The 19,130-nt window shown below is 44.7% G+C and overlaps 1 protein-coding gene across 8 annotated transcripts in view; it reads left to right on the top strand.

Moving 5' to 3' along the window:
• Positions 1-3,831: 3,831 nt before the first annotated feature.
• ODF2 (outer dense fiber of sperm tails 2) overlaps positions 3,832-19,130 on the top strand; it is a 40,520-nt gene continuing 25,221 nt past the window's right edge. The window contains exons 1-9 of one of the 8 annotated variants that reach the window (XM_054997997.1): positions 4,052-4,067; positions 7,524-7,624; positions 9,133-9,310; positions 11,779-11,904; positions 12,395-12,565; positions 13,298-13,330; positions 14,472-14,647; positions 16,319-16,448; positions 17,621-17,752. In XM_054997997.1, coding sequence (XP_054853972.1) covers positions 9,200-9,310; positions 11,779-11,904; positions 12,395-12,565; positions 13,298-13,330; positions 14,472-14,647; positions 16,319-16,448; positions 17,621-17,752 — 879 coding nt within the window. In that variant the 5' untranslated portion in view covers positions 4,052-4,067; positions 7,524-7,624; positions 9,133-9,199. Of the gene's footprint in view, positions 4,068-7,523; positions 7,625-9,132; positions 9,311-11,778; positions 11,905-12,394; positions 12,566-13,297; positions 13,331-14,471; positions 14,648-16,318; positions 16,449-17,620; positions 17,753-19,130 lie in introns of those variants that run through there. The other 7 variants (XM_054997996.1, XM_054997999.1, XM_054997991.1 and 4 more) reach the window with 7 other exon arrangements.

Below are 19,130 nucleotides of genomic sequence, written 5' to 3' on the forward strand. Positions count from 1 at the left end.
GGGCTGGGAGAGATCTTGCATAAGACTGTGCATTAAGTTCATGGCACAGGTGAGATTGAACTAGGAACTTGGTTCATAGCTTGGACCCGGCTCGCACATGCAACGGGAATGGGACGGTAGTGAGCTGTGGTAGTACAGTGGTTTGCTCATTTTCAGATTGCTACTGGAGCATCACATTACGGAACGTTCCTCTGCCTTTAAAACTCCCTGCAAAAAGAAAACCAGCACAGTCAAGGGAAAGAACCCTTATCTCTCATGTGCTAGTTTTCTCTGCTTTGAGTTTTTTATGTGAAGGACAGTTCAAAGCTGGCACCACCACCACCACTCAGACATGTCTGCAGTCTCAAGTGGTTCAGATGACCACCTTATGAATGAAACCGGCCTTAGCCTCTTAGCAGAGCTGTTGTAGCACAGTGGCTGCAAGGCAGTAAATCAGGCGAGGAGGTAATTTTTCGCCTGAGATGGGAACCACAATAGGGTCCCATGGATGGCAAGAGGGATTGCTTGTAACTTTGTGTTCATTTTCCTTCCCTCGCTCATTTTTGCAGTGGGGTTCATCAAGGACACTTGCTGACAATGTGGGGTGAGGAACAAATCAGGATTCAGGAAGTGAGATTTGATGGTGTAGTTGATGCAGTTTTTGATTCACTGCCCCGCCTCACTGGAATTTGTATCACTTTATTGCAAGGTGAGGTGCATCTGGCAGCATCTCTTGTTTCCCCCTTGCTGTAGCCTAATTCCTGCCTCGTTTTTGTATGATCTGCATTGATAAATAACGTAAATAAATAAAATTCTGTGTCATGGTTTAGGGGTAGTTCTGAGTTGCCTTCTGGCTCTCTGATTATGAGCAGGACTTAAATCTCATCCCTGTTCCCTGGATAGCTTGTTTTGATGTACACGCCTCCTGACACTTTCCTCACAAACAGAATGCACATTTTAAACGTGCTCTGTGTGTGTGTGTCTGTGTGTGAGTGAGTGAGTGAGAGAGATGTGTCATCAAATCCTCCAACTTCAACACATGTTAAAGAACATAAAGCAGAATAATACCTACAACTAGTAGGTAATACATTTTGGACTGTCTCATCATAGGGTTTTCAAGGTAAGAGATTAGTAGAAGTGGTTTACCATTGCCGCCTTCCACTTCGCAGTACTAACCAGGGTTAGTTGACTGTGCACAGTGGTATAATCCAGAGTCCCCTTTATTTAAAAAAAAACCTTTCCTGAACTATTCCTTTAAATAAATCCCATCCTGAACAATTCAGTTGTGCAAAGTTTGTGGAAATACTGAAGTGCAGGAGCCTTCTTGGCTACCACAGGCAGGCCATTCCACAAGGTGAGGGGCAGAGAAAATACACATGTGCAAACAGATGCAGATCTTACCTATTTGCATGACAACACCCCAAAAAGGCCTTGCTCAGATAAGTGAAGCTCTTGTGGTAGAGCAGAAGGAGAGGCAGTCCTGCAGCTATGAAGGTCTGAGGTCATCATGAAGGGCTTTGTATGTGATAACAACTTCCTTGAACTGAACCTGGTAACTGATGGGGAGCCAATGAAGTGATTTCAGAATGGGTGTAATATGCATGCTCTGTCTAGCTCCTGGTAAGAACTGAGCTGTAGCATTTTGTACCAACTGGAGTCTCCAAGTTGACTTCAAGGGCAGACCCTTGTGGAGTGGCTAGTGTGTGTGCGTAAAGTGCCATCAAATTGCAGCGGACTTATTACAACCCTGTAGGGTTTTCAAAGCAAGAGACAAACGGGTGGTTTGCCATTGCCTGCCTCTGCATAGTGCGCCTGGATTTCCTTGGTGGTCTCCCACCCAAGTACTGGCAAGAACCAAATCTGCTTATTTCCCAAGATCTGATGAGGGTAGCCTGAGCATCACAGTAGTCTAATCTTGAGATCACTGTAGGATGGATCCAGGGGCCAAGATTGACTTGAGTTAAGGTAGGCAGTCATATGCTGGGCTAAACGAGTTTGGAATAAAACATTTTTTGCAGCTGCATGAACTAGTTTCTCCAGCAGTAACAGAATTCAGTAAAATCCTTAGGTTCTTCACTGAACCAGTAAGGTCAGCTGAACCCCATCAAAAGTGGGAGGCACTGCCCTTCAAGGTCTTTGCCTTTCCAACCAGTATCACTTTTGTCTGAGTTCAGTTTCAGTTTTAAGAAAAGCTGTTTTCTGTCTGCTCTTGACTTTCAAAGGATATATGTGGCCATTTGGCTTTAGACAGACAGGGCTTTTTTTCAGCTGGAACATAGTGGAACAGAGTTCTGGCACCTCTTGAAAAATGATCACATGGTCGGTGGCCCCGCCCCTGATCTCCAGACAGAGGGGAGTTTAGATTGCCCTCTGTCTAGTGATCAGGGGGCAGGGCCACCAACCATGTGACCATTTTCACCAAGGGCCATTTAAACTTTTAAAAACTCTCCCTTGTTCCAGCTGACCCAAAGTGACATCGTTGTGCGGTCCTGGGAGCGTGCGCCACTTTGCACATGCACATGTGGTACCAGGGGCACCACCTTCTGCCAGGAGTTGCCCCCTTCTGCTAGGAGTTGCCCCCTGTGCTGGCAACCCACTGAATTCTACCACCTCTTTTCCCAGAAAAAAAGCCCTGGACAAAGGTTTGATCAACTACTGTTTCCCAGAGAATCAACTGTGTTCCATCAGTGGCTTGCAAAACCGCAATTTTCTGTCATGGTTAAAGTGCTGGACTCGGATCGGGGAGAATGGGGTTCATTTTCCCAATCTATTATGGAGCTTGCTGGGTAGTTTGGGGCCATTTGCTCCCAGCCAAGCCCACCTCACAGGGTTGTTCTGAACTGATTTGAGGAATGGTGGGGGGGAAAATCTAAATTAAAAAGTTATCCTTCCCTGATTCAAAAGGTATTAAGATCAGGTATTTGCATTTATTTATTTGCCGCTTTTCTCTCTAATGGGGACTCAGAGCGACTTAGAACATGGTTCTTCCCCTATGCCTTCTCTCTTACTAACAATCCTGTGACATACGTTAAACTGTGACTGGTCCAAGGTGAACTTCCATTGCAGAGAAGGGATTTGAACCCAAGTCTCCCTGGATACTAGTCCATCTATCTATCCATTCCTTCATACTGGCTCATAAGACCAGGACCTGCACTGTACAGGTTAGAGTGTTGGGTTCAAAGCTGGGAGACCCAGGTTCAAATCTCCACTCTGCCGTGGAAGCTCAAGGGGTGACTTAAGCCTAACCTACCTCACAGGATTCTTGTGAGGGGGGAAAATGGAACAGAATGGTGTAAACCACTTTGGGCCCCCATGGGGAAGAAGGATGGGGTATAAATGAAGTTAAAATGAAGACCTTTTTTCACTTTGCTCGTTTATTTTGAAATTTTTAACAATATAAATGACAAAATAAATAGAACAGTGTGTGTGTGAACATTATGAAAATATCCTCAAAACAGCTTGGGTAGGGTATTTAACAATAACATTTATACAGCCACCAAGGAGAAAAGATTATTTCCCTCCCTTTTTAACACTGATGAGGAAACCCGAAAAGTTCTGAAGCCTCTAAATTGTGTCCTGTTATTTTGTTGGGTCTCAAAAAATAACATCCTATTGCGGGGCCCTCGCTAAAGGGCTTTTGTGGCTTAGCGTCCCTGTTTCCACAGCGACAGGCCTGCGCCTTGACTGGGGGCGGGGCTCTTATGACGCCACGTCCCCTCCCCCGAGATGGGCGCGTGTAGGGGCGGGGCGACAGAAGGGAGCCGGAGCGAAGGGAAGCTGCGCACGCGCGCTTGCACCGAGGCCAGGGAAGCCGGACGAAGGGGGCGGGACCCGGGGGGTTCGAACCGTCCAATGGGGGAGCAGCGGCTGGCGTCCTGGAGGCGTAGCCGGAAGTCGATCTGCGGCGCTTGGAGCTGCAGCTGCGCGTCGGCGGGGTCTTGCCACTGCGGCTTCCCTTGGCCTCGCCCGCTGGCGCCCCGGCCTCAGGGTCTCCATGGCAGCCGCAGCCATTGCAGCTACCGGCGTCTCATCAACAACTTCGAGGAGATCCTGAGGCGGCGGCTGCGGGGTCGCCTCAGTTCTGCATGGTGAGGTGGTGGCAGGAGGGCGAGAGAGAGCTTGGAAAGGGGCTGGGCAGGGGTGCCAACCTCCAGGTGTGGGCAGAGGGTTGCCAACTGCAGCCTGGAAAATTCATGGAGATTTGGGGGTGGAATTTGGAGAGGGGAGAGAACTCGGCAAGGATGTAAATGCCGTGGAGTCCACTCTCCAAAGGGACCGTTTCCTTCAGGGGAACGGTAGTCCGGGGATCAGTTGTGATTCCCGGAGATCTCCAGGCCCTACATGGAGGTTACAAACAAAGGAGACCCCCTGCCAGGGATGGGATCTAAAGAGGTCACACTAAAGCACAATAAATACTGTAGAACAAATTACTCACTAATAAATATTTCTAGCCAGTTTGGTGTTGTGGTTAAAAGCGTGAGACTTTAATCTGGAGAGCCGGGTTTGATTTCCCGCTCCTCCACTTGAAGCCACCTTGGGACAGTCACAGCTCTCTCAGAGCTCTCTCAGCTCCACCCACCTCACAGGGTGATTGTTGTTGTGGGGATAATGATAACATACTTTGTAAAATGCTCTGAGTGGGTATTAAGTTGTCTTGAAGGAGAATATAAATATTATTATTATATGTTAATTCATGCTATTTTATCAAAAGTGCAATATTTAAGTGCTAAGTGCTCATACAAATTCATATGGTCAGTTATTCCACAATACTGACATTCAATTATCGAAGAGACAAAATAATATAACCATATTCCCTGCAAAAGAATACAATAGTACAAGAGATCACAGTGGCTGTGAATACGTTGGAGATATACTTAGCACTTTAATATTGCACTTCTGAAAAAAAAGCATGAATTAACACATAAATATTTATTTGTGAGTGATTTGTTCTACAGTTTTTATTGTATTTTAGTGTGATTTCTTTAGGTTCTAGCCCTGGCGGGGAATCCCCTCTGTTTTGTGGCGTTTAGTGTTTTCAAGGGCAGCCTCTCTATTGTTATATTGTCGGAGGCTTTCATGGCCGGAGAATGATGGTTGTTGTGGATTTTCCGGGCTGTATGGCCGTGGTCTTGGCATTGTAGTTCCTGACGTTTCGCCAGCAGCTGTGACTGGCATCTTCAGAGGTGTAGCGCCAAAAGACAGGGATCTCTCAGTGTCAAACTGGCACTGATCTCTCAGTGTCTGGCACTCAGTATCAAACTGGCACTGATCTCTCAGTGTCAAACTGGCAAACTCTCAGTTTGACACTGAGAGATCCCTGTCTTTCGGTGCTACACCTCTGAAGATGCCAGTCACAGCTGCTGGCAAAACGTCAGGAACTACAATGCCAAGACCATGGCAATACAGCCCAGAAAATCCACAACAACCATCTCTCTATTGTTGTTGGCCTACATGGAGGCCATCTCTCTATTGTTGTTGGCCTACATGGAGGTTGGCAATCCTGTGGCTTGGAGATCTCCCGGAATTACAACTGATCTCCAGGTGACAAAGATCAGTTCCCCTGGGGAAGATGGCTGCTTTGGCAGGTGGAATCTATGGCATTATCGCCTACTGAGATTCCTCCTCTCTCCAAACTTACCCTATCCAGATTCCACCCCCAGATCTCCAGGGATTTCCCAACTTGGAGTTGGCAACCTTGTGGGGAGGGGTCTGTCATTGACTAAATGGAACCTCCATACTCAAAGGCAGTCTTCCTCTAAGTATTATTGATGGAGTGCAGCATAGCACCAACAGTTTGGAACTGACTGGGCAAATCTGGGTTCAGAATCCCTGCTCAGCTTGGAAGCTCACTGGGTGAATTTAGGCCCGTTGTTCTTTCTCAGTCTTGCCTACCTGATGGTTGTTTTCTTTATTTTTTATCTGCCTTTTTCATTGAGACCCAAGGCGGATCACAGAGTTACAAATACAATGGAAAAAAACAAACAGCATAATACATACAGGAATCAATGCAATGAGATGGCTCACACAAATAGAACAATGAAATAGAAATAGTATAATAGGTTGCATAAATTAGATGTTGCTATTACAGAATGGCGAAGAGCATTTTTATTGCATCCAGGAGAGCCCCAGCATTTCCAGTTAAAAAATCAAATATTATTCATTATTATTATTGTTTATTTATAGCCCACAGAGATTCAAGGTGGATTATATACTGCAAATGAATACAATATAATCAATAATTAAATCATTCAATGATTAGGACATTCACAGCAAAAATACAGTATGATCAGTAGTTGGGACATTCAGTGAAAAACAGAATGCAATACAGAATGGTAGCAGAGAAGTAGTAAAGGCAAAACACATGGATGAAACCTTTCTGAATTAAGCATGTGACATGAAACATTTTTGAATTAAGCCTAAGTGACATGGAAGATATCTGCCTGAGACTGGGAAACCACTGCCAGTCAGAGTAGATGATACTGTCTTGGACGGACCAAGGAGTCTTGCTCAGTATAAAGCAGTTTCATGTACTCAAGTCACTGTCATCACCAGCACTGTTGAGCCCAGAAAAGTTGGTAGTCAATGCAGTACTTTTAAGAGTGGGGAGATAGGTTCCCTATAGTGTGCTTTTCCAGTCTCCTCATGTAATTTTCCACCAGCTGAAACTCAATTTTCAAAGGTAGTCCTATATAGAGTATTATGGTACGTGGCTGTATATGGTTAAAGCATGGATAACTGGAGTCTGCTCTAGTCTGTATGAGAGAGGCCGTAGTTAGCACACCAGCAGAACTTGGACCAAAGATACAGAGAGTTGTCAGCATAGGTCTAATGCCCTCTCTCCCCGCATCTGCGAATCTGCTCCGTAAGCAGGGGCACAATCCTATCCCGTACAGGTGACGCCACAATCCACAGTTGGCAGTGCTATTGACCAAGGATACCTCAGTCATATCTGGTTTGAGTTTCAGTTTACGGGCCCTAACACAGTCATTCACCTGTAGACACTGTTTTGGGATTTCTCTCATCTGATGCAGCTGATGGGGAAATAGAGTAGACTGTTGCTGGGATGACATCTGACTCAAAAACCTCCAGACAGCCACTCCCTGCAGTTTCTCATGGGTGTTAAACAGCATAGTGGACAAGGCAGAACCCTGTGGGATCCCACAGCACAAATGCCAGGAGTCTGAGTGGTTATTGTATTAGCTAGTTAGATAGGACCAGAGCTGCTGATTCTCAGATCAGCCAGTTGGGTCAGGAAAGTACCATGGTCTGTGGTATCAAAAACCACTGAGAAGTTGCACACTCAGCAGCATCTCCAATGGGAACACGCACCCCCCACCTCTATTCCAGGGAAGGTCACCAGTCAGGGTTTTCAAGGGATGTCGGTTCCCAAGCCAGGCTCTCCAGACCTAGTTTGAATTGTTCTGCAGATTATCTGAGCAGCATACAATGAAGTATTCCTGAATGGTTGCAATGTCTGTGCCTAGAAAATGAGAATACTTGACAAATTCTTAAATTTGTAATTTCAAAACAAAATGTACTTGCAGGTTGTCCCCGTCCCTCAAGAACGGAGTATTAGCCTCCACTCAAAGAAAATTATCAGCAGCAACTGAGGCTCTTCTATCTGTATGTGACTGTGCTATGTAGCGTAAGCATTTCCCTCATTCTCTAGCTTTCTTGGGAAGGGTTTCTTACTTGACGTTAAGAGCAGGTGGGGTGGGGGTGGGGACATGTCTTGGGACTGTGGATATTCATAGACAGTGCAATTCTGATTAAGGGGGACGCTTCCAAACAATATGGTAGTAACAAAGTTGGGTGAGAGTGATACTTACAATTTAAACTCAGGTACCTGTCTAGAGGAAGAGCCCCGTGGCCCAGAGTGGTAAGCTGCAGTACTGCAGCCCAAGCTGTGCTCATGGCCTGAGTTCGATCCCGGCGGAAGCCAGGTTCATTTAGCTGACTCAAGGCTGACTCAGCCTTTCATCCTTCCAAGGTCGGTAAAATGAGTACCCAGTTTCCTGGGGGTAAAGTGTAGATGACTGGGGAAGGCAATGGCAAACCACCCCGTAAAAAGTCTGCCAAGAAAACCTCGTGATGCAACGTCCCCCCGTGGGTCAGTAATGACTCGGTGCTTGCACAGGGGGACTACCTTTACCTTTTTTACCTGTCTAGAGAGTTAGAACATAAAAGAACTTCAGACATCAAAGTTGCAGTGCTTGTGTTCTGTGTGCTAGATAAGATAATTGAATAAAATGGTTATCCTGTTTGAGGTTACTTGATGGGGTACTTAATGGGTTACTTGATGCCCAGGGTCAGTAGAATGTCAAGCTGCTAGGTTAGAAGGCCCCCAAATAGTTCCTATTTAGAGCCACGTTTCTGTTCCAGAGAATTCCATGGAGCTTGTGCGATCCAAAATGAGGGTCAGCCAGTGTGTACTTTGCCTGCCTGACAGGCATAGTCATAGCACAAAGCCTTCTTGCACTCATTATCCCAGTACGCCTATGGGAGACAATGTGTATTTTCGTACACCATGGTGGTCTCCGTGTTTGAGGTCATATGTGAAGAGTAGCGGCAGGTAGTCCAGCTGTGATTGTACGCAGCTCATCCCTCATTTATGCTCAAGCAAGCTTTGTAAAAAAGCTATTCTAGAAGAGAAAATGGACTGTTCCAAAGGCACCCATTGACCTAGAATAAGAATTGTCCATTCGGAAAAAATAGCAGCTCTGTGCCAGTTGCTGTTAATTGCCTAGAATGTGAGGTGGCCAGTTGATGTTGCCATTGCACAACTTCCTTGGTAAGCTAGCTAACTGGTGCCAAATCGGTAGGCTGATGTGCTCAGAGGCCTCCTGGTGGCACTAATTAGATACCCTCCAACCACAGTATCCATGACAGAGAAAGGTCTCATGTTCGGTATCGAGCCGGATGTTGGGCAGTGCTTATGAAAGGAAACTTAAATGATGACTTAAACAAGAGCCAATTAAAATGGGCAGAATTTGCACACAGTACTGGTATTCCTGGAGTATGTCATTCCAGGATGGTTTTTAATGTCTGAATTGGCCGTTTGCTTGGTTTGCAAATGTTGCATGTTTTTACCCCACCCAAAGAGAGCTGCAGCTCCTTTTTGACTCGGCCACAAAGAATTGTTGTTATTTCCAGTCTACTTATTCACAGGTCCTTTTTCCATTGTATTGATTGCCCTTTTCCCGCTTGTCGGAGAAGAACTATGAAGAGCCGCTCCTCAACTCCCCCTTTGCACGTCCATGTGGATGAAAATACCCCTGTCCATGTCCATATTAAAAAGGGTCAGAAAACACCACCTCCTGCAAAATCCCAGGTACGAGTGTGCAGCTGAGTGTTTTTAGGGGCTGTGCCTGGAAAGCAAAAGCCCCCAGAAGCACCAGTGGAAGCTCAAGGCCTGTTCCTGTTGATTGAGGGGTCAATAAATAAATAGTGGGTTGCAATGATGTTATGCTGCTATCTGTTTGCTACGAATTTAGTAGGCTTGCTCAGTTGGGTTATGCTACTGCCTGTTTGCATTTTTGTTGCTGTTGCCTTTTTTTTTTTTTGCTGCATATTTAGTACTGGTGAGTGTGCTTGAATATAGAAAATGTGCATCAGGCTGTTTACCTAATTTGTGTTCAATTATATTTTCTTTATATCTATATTTTCTTTATCAAATACTGTCAAGTAGTACCCTCAAAATCAGCACTGCTCCCCCAGAGTACAAATCTCATTTGCTGCCACATAAGTAAATCAACAATAAAGGGAATAGTTCCTGGAAGTATCTTTACGAAGTTTACAAATAAGGGGAAAACAAGCATGCTATAGAAGTTAGCAGGGCTTTTTTTCAGCTGGAACGCAGTGGAACGGAGTTCCGGAACCTCTTGAAAATGGTCACATGGCTGGTGGCCTGCCCCCTGATCTCCAGACAGAGGGGAGTTTAGATTGCCTTCCGCGCCGCTTGTAGGACCTGTACAACTATAACCTGTACAACTATAATATATATAATAACAACTATACAACTATAGTAACAACAATAGTTTATATATCGCCATTCAAGACAACTTAATACCCACTCAGAGCATTTTACAAAGTGTGTTATTATTATCCCCACAACAATCACCCCGTGAGGTGGGTGGGGCTGAGAGAGCTCTGAGAGAGCTGTGACTGACCCAAGGTCACCCAGCTGGCTACAAGTGGAGGAGTGGGGGATCAAACCCAGTTCTCCAGATGAGAGTCCTGCCACTCTTAACCACTACAGCACACTGGCATGTACTTTCATGGATTAGAGCCCATCCTCAGATACATGAAGTGCATCCTAAGTAGGTAGGTGAGTGAGCATGGTGTATACACACACAAGTGTAGAGCAAAGAAATGTAAACAGTGTGGTCCGGTAGCCATGAAGTTCAAGAGATCCAGTCTATGATATTTCTTTACAAAGCTCAGATGTCTACAACCAGAAGTACAGTGGTAATAAGAGGCAGTGTAATTTATTAATATATCTAATAATAACTCCTCTAGGGTGAAAGGAACCTGTTGTCTTAATTGAGGCTTAATTAGTTAATAACAAATGTCCTAATTAAATTCTAATTCGGCAATTCCATGTCATAGTTTTGAAAAATGGGATTTTTTAGGTCAAACAGAGGTGAAAATGCGCAATAGGACAGATGGTGGTTGCCTGCCACCATGTCCTTTCACAAATGGAAAATAATTTGGTAGCTTTTCGTCAAGAAAATATGACGTTAATATGCCTACTGGTAACTAATATACTTTTACATTATCTCATTCATTATTAGCAGTGGAAGTAGTAAAGCTAAATTATGTTGTCTCCTCCTGAAATCAGTAAAAGTTAAAAGTTCTCCATACGCTTCATAGAGTAGTAAACTAAGAATTTATTACATGGGGTGTTAATTTGGAGGGGAAGTCAGCTGAATAAGGTTGTCATCTTTGAATGATAGGAGCAGTTAGATAAAATGCTCCCCTTCCCCTTAGAGATGTGATGAACCTACATTATAGGAGCTTTTGTAGATGTAATTATGTATCAGAGCATTTTAGCACTGTCAGAAGTAGAAACTTATTCCCCTGTTTAAAATATAATGTCATTTAAAATACAATCTGCATCTTCCTTTTGTCTAAGAAATAATTACTTAGAATTGTTGCCCGCAACAGTATCAACTGCCTCTAATCACGTTGAAAACCTTCACAGCCTACTCCATCGTAAGAGAATTAGTGGTCTCTCTTCTTTCAATGTACCTGGTTTTGCCAGAGGCCTCTAGCAATGCAGGTCACTTCAGAGAGTCACAAAGACGAATTGCTCCCGATCCGTTCTGCAGTTTCAGATCATTGTTATGATGAGACTTTTGTTACGTTATGAGGCTATTAGATCAAGTGGAGGGATACAAGAGGTCCATAGATTCAGATCTAGAGTCCTTTGCTGCAGCCGAGATCTACACTAGATCTAATCCTTACAGGGTCACCAAGGCCTGCATTGCATCATAAGAGGTCAAGCTTACATGAATGATGTCACAATGATCCCTGAGTGACACAGAATAAAGTGGTTTTCAGTGTGGTCCCAGACCCTGCTCGCTATGCATTGCCAACTTACATTTCTTTTTCCTGGCCCTGGTTACTGAGACTGCAACTGTGATGTAGAGCGTGAAGCTTTTCCGTGGTACTGTTTCTTGGAATAACTTGGTGCCTTCCAGTTCTATTGCACAATTTGATGTGAAAGTTAATCTGGGCAAGTGTCTCGTGTAACTAATTTGTTCTCTTCTTTATTCCTTACATGCCCCTCCCCCTTAGCAAAAGCACAAGCAGAAAATGAAAGGGGATACCGTGAATGTGCGCCGCAGTGTCCGAGTAAAAACCAAAGTCCCCTGGATGCCCCCAGGCAAAACATCCATCAGAGAATCATCTTACAAGTGGGAGGTAGGATGGCTGTTCCTTCCTTGGGACCCTAAGAGTGGGCCTGTTCAGAAGCTATCCTTTCGATCTCTTTCCCTCTCAAACTGTGCCCAGGGAGAACTAAACTGGGACAGTGGCAGTATAGTGATTAAGAGGTGTGATTGGTGGTTAACCAGGAAGTCCTCCGTTCAGATGTTGCCTCTGCCATAAACTCACTGGACGGCTGTAGGCAAGCTCTTGTATCTTGACTTCAGCTGCTCTGTCTGCAGTATAGGGAGAATGTTAATTTACTTTTCCAGCCTGTTGTAAGTTTGATTTAGCATGGATTGCCTTGGAGATTCTGAAGTGTTTGTATTTATATGCTAACTGGTGGATGTTTTGTGTCCATGGGGCGAGGTTATAATTGAGGCACTTCACATGACAGATGTACAGAATTTGTGGGTTGTGTTGTTTGACTTGGTCTGCAGGGTTTCTGATAGTTTTTGGTTGCTGTCCTTGTCTCGTCCTCAACCAGGGGCCAACTCATCGCCTGGAAATCACTCCTCCAGATTCAGAAAAGTTACTGTCAGTGCTCCGCTTGAGCGACCTTTCTACAGACGAGGAAGACACCATTCACTGCAAGATGAACAAATATGAGAAGAAAATAGACAGCTTGCTGAATGTGGTGGGCACGTTAAAAAATGAGGTGAGGGCAGTTGCTTTTGTGCTAGCTGGGTTTCTAATCAATGAGGCTCAGGCTTGGGTGGGGGGATGTCATATTTTTAAAATTGGGATATGGTGTAATCTCTGACTAAAGCATAGCACTGTAGAGCAAGAATTACTCAGAAGAACAGCTTTGCGGTCACAAAATTAACAGGTGGCTGTTGAAACAGTGTCGTTGCTATTACTACTGGCCACTTAGTCAAGCTGAGTACAGCATTGCTCCCCCTTTGCAAAGAACCATCCACTTGCCTGTGCCGCCGTAAGTGTAAACATATGGCCAGTTTATTCAGACATACTATGAAGACAATCCTAAGCAGGTTTATTGGGAATCCAACATAGTTCTCAATGGGGCTTACTCCCAAAGTGTTCTTTGGATTGCACTGTATGACGTGGCTCAGTTTCACGTAACGAGTTCTGTGCGTTCCAGTTAGCTCGCCTTTGCAGAAACGTATTTCGAAGTTCTTGTTGAGCATGCTCCATTTTGACTGGCTAGACTGAGGTTCAAAGTCTGGTGTCTTTTAGTTCTGTTGCAACCCACAGCTTCACTGGTAAACTTGTTGGTCATAGTATTCTTGCAAGCTAAATGCAAGTTTTAGGTTTTCGTTTGTGAATAATTCCAAATCAGTGAAAGATTTTGCAGACCAAGAGACTTGTCATACCATACTTGTCCTTTTCTCTTTCCATTCCCAATCCCTCAACTGCCCATTGTAAAAAGAAACAGAAAATAGATGAAGCTGAAATGAATAAGGTAAGATGGAGATTGTGCGGCTTCGGCCTTTTTTAGAGTACAATATGTAGTGGGGAGAAGCAAGTGGTAGCGTATCTGTGACCCATGGGAAAGCTGTGGTACAATATTGGAGTATGGCTTTTCTTGATCTTTGCCCCAGAAATTAGTATTTACTTGGGTGTTATACATGTTAAAATACTTTGATATTTTTTGTTAATCGTGTGGGGCTGTATATCCCAGCAAAACCACTGCAAACTAGCCAAAGGACCTTGACTGTGGTGTATTTTAGTCAGGTGTGAACTGCACCTCTTTACAATGCTGTATACCATTTTATACCAGATCAATAAGATTTGGCAATGAGGTTTGTGCCAATCAATTTTTGTTGACATTATACACTGTTATTGTAGAGGGTGAAATGTGTGTACAGCCATTTTTAAAAAAAAATCTATTGCAAGGAGTAGAGACGCAGCCCTCCAAAAATTGTTCAAGGTCACATTTCCCATATTTTTAGTATAAATCTTCTGAACTGACTTTTAGAAACCAACTTGCTCTAACGAGTAAAAGAGCATTAAATTACTTTTGAGCTATGGATGGTGGCTGGACTGTCATTCACAGATAGTCAGCGGATAGTTTCTTGTCCCCTTCCCTCCTCATAGCAGTTGCAGGTTTGGCAACTTGTGATCTCCAGTTCCTGGAAGAAAAAACTTCAAGAAAACCCTTACCTCATATTTCCCACAGAATCTAGTTCTCCAGATGCTCCTTCTCTAGAGAGAGCTATTGCTGAAATTGTCACAGTAGTATGTAGTATTGCTATATAGGGAAATGTATGACATGTCCTCTGTGTGTGTGTGTTCATCTGATATTTTTGTAAGACCTTCTCGTTTCACCTGTTTTTGTAATTAATATTCCCAGTTTTTAAAAAAATTCCATTGATGCAACCCCCTCCCCAACTCAAAACCCCTAGACTCTCTCATATTTCATTAGTGTGATCTGGGCATGTATTTTTTTTTCCTGACTCTGAAAACTCAGGTCAGAATCTGGAATTTTCAAATTGAAACCATGTATTCACAGAATTTGGTAACATTTTTGTCGCATGTATGTCCTGTGTCTCTGGCAGCTGAGGTGTTATGGGTAAAACTCTTGCCTGTTGCACAAATGAAAGTGTTCGCAGGTTAAAATACCAAAGCGGGAAGAGTCGCGATGTGTGGCCAAGCGTCTGCTCGAAGAGCAGAAGGAAGAGCTGGACGAAGTCACTCAGGAACTGGTGGAGACAGAACACGAGAACACTATTCTTCGGCGCAATATCGAACGCATGAAAGAGGAGAAAGATCTTTCCGTGTAAGTAAGCTTCTAGCTCTTTCTTTTCTCCGTAGAATGTTGTCTTTGGAGGAAATTAATGTTAAATTCTTGATGAAAACAGTCAAGTGTAATTGGGGGGGGGGACAGTAAGACAGTTGTGTACCGTTAGATGCTGGGAATTAACTGCTAAGTGAACTTTTAGTTGAGCATGTATGTTATAAATATTTTAAATAAAAATATCTCTTGCAATTCCCTCCCCCGCTTTTGGTAACAAGTTCTCAACAATGGTAACAATTAAAGCTACAGCTCTGTGGCCTCTTAACCTTTGGCAAGTGCCGTAAGTCAGTGGTCACATGGATGCTTTGCAAGCAGAAGGACACAGGTTGGGTCTTGACAACTACAGTTAAAAAGATCTTGGCTAGCCGGTGTTGGACAAGACTCTTATTAGCCCAGGGCACTGGAGAATCACTGTGGCATTTTGTCATAAGACATGTGCATGTGTGTGACTCCAGTGAGACATTAGTTTATGTGTATGCTGTGTCACCAGTGGGGTGGGAGTGAGGAGCAGATGAAAGAAGGAAAGGAAGTTATAGAGGCTAGAAATCAAGCAGTCCTCAGGGGCCAGAGAAGAAGCTATGGGAGAAGAATGCAGGCTCTGCAGAACATTGAAGTTCTACTTCTTTATTTATAAGATACCTTTATCCCGTACTTTCGGTTAAGTCACAATGAGGCTTATATCCAAGGAACTTAACCATTTAAAATGTGAGTTCAATTCTGGTTCAGGTTTGTCTGGTTTATTGGATGTCCCAGTTGTTGATTGCATTGACTTAACACTGTGTAATGCACCTTGAGTCTCAGGGAAAATAATGGACTAAAAATAATGTAAATGGATAAATAATTTCTTAACCTGCAGGCTACATGTTTTAAAGTTATGTAACTTGCTGTCTCTGTTGGAAATGTGTTTCTAAGTCCCACAATTTCTACAGAATTGGACTGACAGTACATCTAGCACATTTTTATTCCTCCAACTACCTCAGGGTAGGTTAGGATGAGAGAAGACTACTGACCCGGAGTCACCTAGTGAGCTTCACAGAAGTGGTGAAATTTGAATCCAGATCTCCCTGGTACTATTCCAACACACTAACTTCCAGGCCTTTTTTTCTGGGAAAAGAGGTGGTGGAACTCAGCGGGTTGCCCTTGGAGAAAATGGTCACATGGCTGGTGGCCCCGCCCCCTCATCTCCAGACAGAGGGGAGTTTAGATTGCCCTCCACACCACGGCACAGAAGGCAATCTCAACTCCCCTCTGTCTGGAGATGAGGGGGCGGTGCCACCAGCCATGTGACCATTTTCAAGAGGTGCCGGAACTCCATTCCACCGCATTCCAGCTGGAAAAAAGCCCTGGTTGCTGCTAATTCATGCCTGTCATTGGTCTGGCTGCTTTGTTTTGCGCTCGTTGAAGCCTTTCAAAGAGTCTTCAAAGGCAGTCCTGCATAGTGTGTTACAGTAGTCCACTCTAGAAGCACCCAAGAGCATGTCTAACTGTGGCCACCTTGTACCGAAGCTGGGCAAAAGGTACTATGTGCATGGTGTAGTGCAGGCCTCTGCCTCTACTTGCAGTCACGGATCTGGTCCCCAAGTGAAAGATCTTCTTTTGAGGGTGTGCAGTCAGATGCTTCCTCTGCCTTCTGACAGCCTTCTTGCTTTCCAGACTGCAGAAGCGGCATTTGCAACATGAGAAAGAATGTCTGATGACCAAGCTAGTGGAGGCAGAGATGGATGGAGCGGCGGCAGCGAAGCAGATTCAAGCCCTGAAGGATACGATCGGCAAGCTGAAAACTGTACGTGTCAGCTGTAGGAGAGCTGCTTGGATCAAAGGAGAAGTGGGCAGGAGATGTTGCGGGGAGATAGTCTAACTGGCGTGGGGGGCAGAGGGAACGTATAGGCCCAGTTTCCTTATCTTCTCCCAGTAGGTTTTACCAGGGTCTGTTCTGCAAATAGAGCAGAATGTGGTGGAACTGTACCACTACTAATGGGTGTGGAACAGGATGCTTTTGGGGTGCTTTTTCATGGCAAAGCTTGCTGCAAGCAGAAGAGTTGCACATCAGGGAGAGAAATTCTATCTCAGGCTTTTGACGGCATGTGGGAGGGTAGTAATTAAGGATGCAGGAGGAGCCCTGCTGGATCAGGCCAGCGCTCCAGTTTGTCTTGCCTCTGGTTCCCCACAGTGGCCTACCAGGCTCTTCCAGGAAGCTCACAGGCAGGCAACGAAGGCAGTGACTCTTTTCTTTGTTGCCGCCCCCTTCCCTTCCTCAGCCTCAGGATTTGTGATATACTGCATCTAAAGATGGAGGCTTCATTTAGCTTGTGTGGCTAATAGCCACTGCTGCTCATTTCCTCTCTGAATGTGTCAAATTCCCTTTGAAAGCCATCTGAGAGCCACTTTGCTGTTCAGCTGGTTTTCAAGCGGTGAGGAAGTTTATGTACTTTTTCCTATGTGTGTGTGTTTTTTTAAAGGTTTGAATATCTACAGATCTCTACTTCTACTCAATGAGATGTGCAGGAAGGCTGTCCTACCTTGAAGACCAACTAGATTTCCAGGGTATGAGCTTTCAAGAGTCAAAGCTTTGAGTCTCGAAAGCTCATACCCTGGAATTCCAGTTGGTCTTTAAGGTACTACTGGATCTGAATCTGGCTCTCCTACTGCAGACCAACGCAGCTACCCACCTGAAACCGTCCCGCATTGATTTCTGTTGAAATGTAGGGAGAAAAGTAAAAATTAAGCAAGAATAGAGTTTTATTTGTGTGTGCCCAAAGAGCTGAAGTGTAGATGTTTGCTTCCAGCTAGAATTTTCCAGAGAGAGCCTAATGTGCCAGATACACAAGTAACTGTCGCTTGTGTAGTTGGCAAAGCTTTATTTTGTGCAGTTGCGCTGGGAGCTGTACAGCAAATCAGCAGATCTAACAACCCCGGACTGTTTGTTTTTTTTCCCTCCTCTTCCACCCCACCCAGGAGAAGCACATGACTGTTTCTGACATCAACACCCTTACTAGACAAAAAGAACTGTTGATGCAGAAATTGAATACTTTTGAAGAAACCAACCGGACACTCAGAGATCTGCTTAGGGAGCAACACGGCCGGGAGGTGAGTGGCCGGGGAACTGCCTCTGTAGCGAGAAGTGGACCCTGTATAAAAGGTCACTCTGCAGCTCAAGGAGTTTGGTGCTGGATTCCTGCTGCGTGTAATTTTGAATCCATGGAATTGGGAGTGGCATGAAAATAGCTTCTGGGGATCCTGTTCTGCAGAAGCGCGTGTGAAGCTAACAGTTCCCATAATGTATTGTCGAAGGCTTTCACGGCCGGAGAACGATGGTTGTTGTGGATTTTCCGGGCTGTATAGCCGTGGCAATGCCAAGACCACGGCTATACAGCCCGGAAAACCCACAACAACCATAGTTCCCATAACATTGTTGCAGGAACATTCTGTCACTTTTCTCAGTCGTACACTTCTTGAAGACTTATAAGCTTCATTTATGGTTGTGGGTTTTCCGGGCTGTATTGCCGTGGTCTTGGCATTGTAGTTCCTGACGTTTCGCCAGCAGCTGTGGCTGGCATCTTCAGAGGTGTAGCACCAAAAGACAGAGATCTCTCAGTGTCACAGTGTGGAAATGACCTGCCAACATCTTTTCCACACTGTGACACTGAGAGATCTCTGTCTTTTGGTGCTACACCTCTGAAGATGCCAGCCACAGCTGCTGGCGAAACGTCAGGAACCACAATGCCAAGACCACGGCAATACAGCCCGGAAAACCCACAACAACCATCGTTCTCCGGCCGTGAAAGCCTTCGACAATACAGCTTCATTTATATTCTGCGTTTTTCCCCACTGGAGACTCAGAGTGGCTTACGTCATTCTTCTCCCCTCTGTTTTATCCTCACAACAACCTTGTGAATTAGGTTAGGTGGAGAGTGTGGGACTGGCCGAAGGCCACCCAGAAAACTTCCATAGCAGAGTGGGGATTTGAACTTGGGTGTCGTGGGTTCTAGACCAACACTCTAACTACCGCACAGTACTGGCTTCCAGACACTGTACTGGTGAGAGGAGTTACGTACCTGTATTTAGATTTGGTTTTGTTTTTCTCATGTGGCGCTCTTAGCACAAAGGCTGAGACAGCCCTTCTATTTGTGGAATGATTTAACAACTGGAATCTGAATTGCTTGTTTTGTGCGTTGTAGCATTGTTGGGCTGTTTGATGCTCTACCCTGCCATACCCTAATCTCTGGGCCAATGCGATAAAGCAAATCCTCGTCAAAATAATGAGGCAGAGGAATCAGCTATGATAATTTAGCATGAACTTTCTCAGATGGGCTTCTTTCTATGTTTGCAAAAGTGCAATTAATAAAAGCGTGTATGGAACTGAGGGGTGGTATTTGGTGCACGGGGTACTTTTGTGACTGACGATGTCATGTATTTAACAACAACATTCAGTTTATATACTGCCCTTCAGACCAACTTAACACCC

Source organism: Eublepharis macularius, chromosome 14, assembly GCF_028583425.1.
Source record: "Eublepharis macularius isolate TG4126 chromosome 14, MPM_Emac_v1.0, whole genome shotgun sequence".
NCBI lineage: Eukaryota > Metazoa > Chordata > Lepidosauria > Squamata > Eublepharidae > Eublepharis > Eublepharis macularius.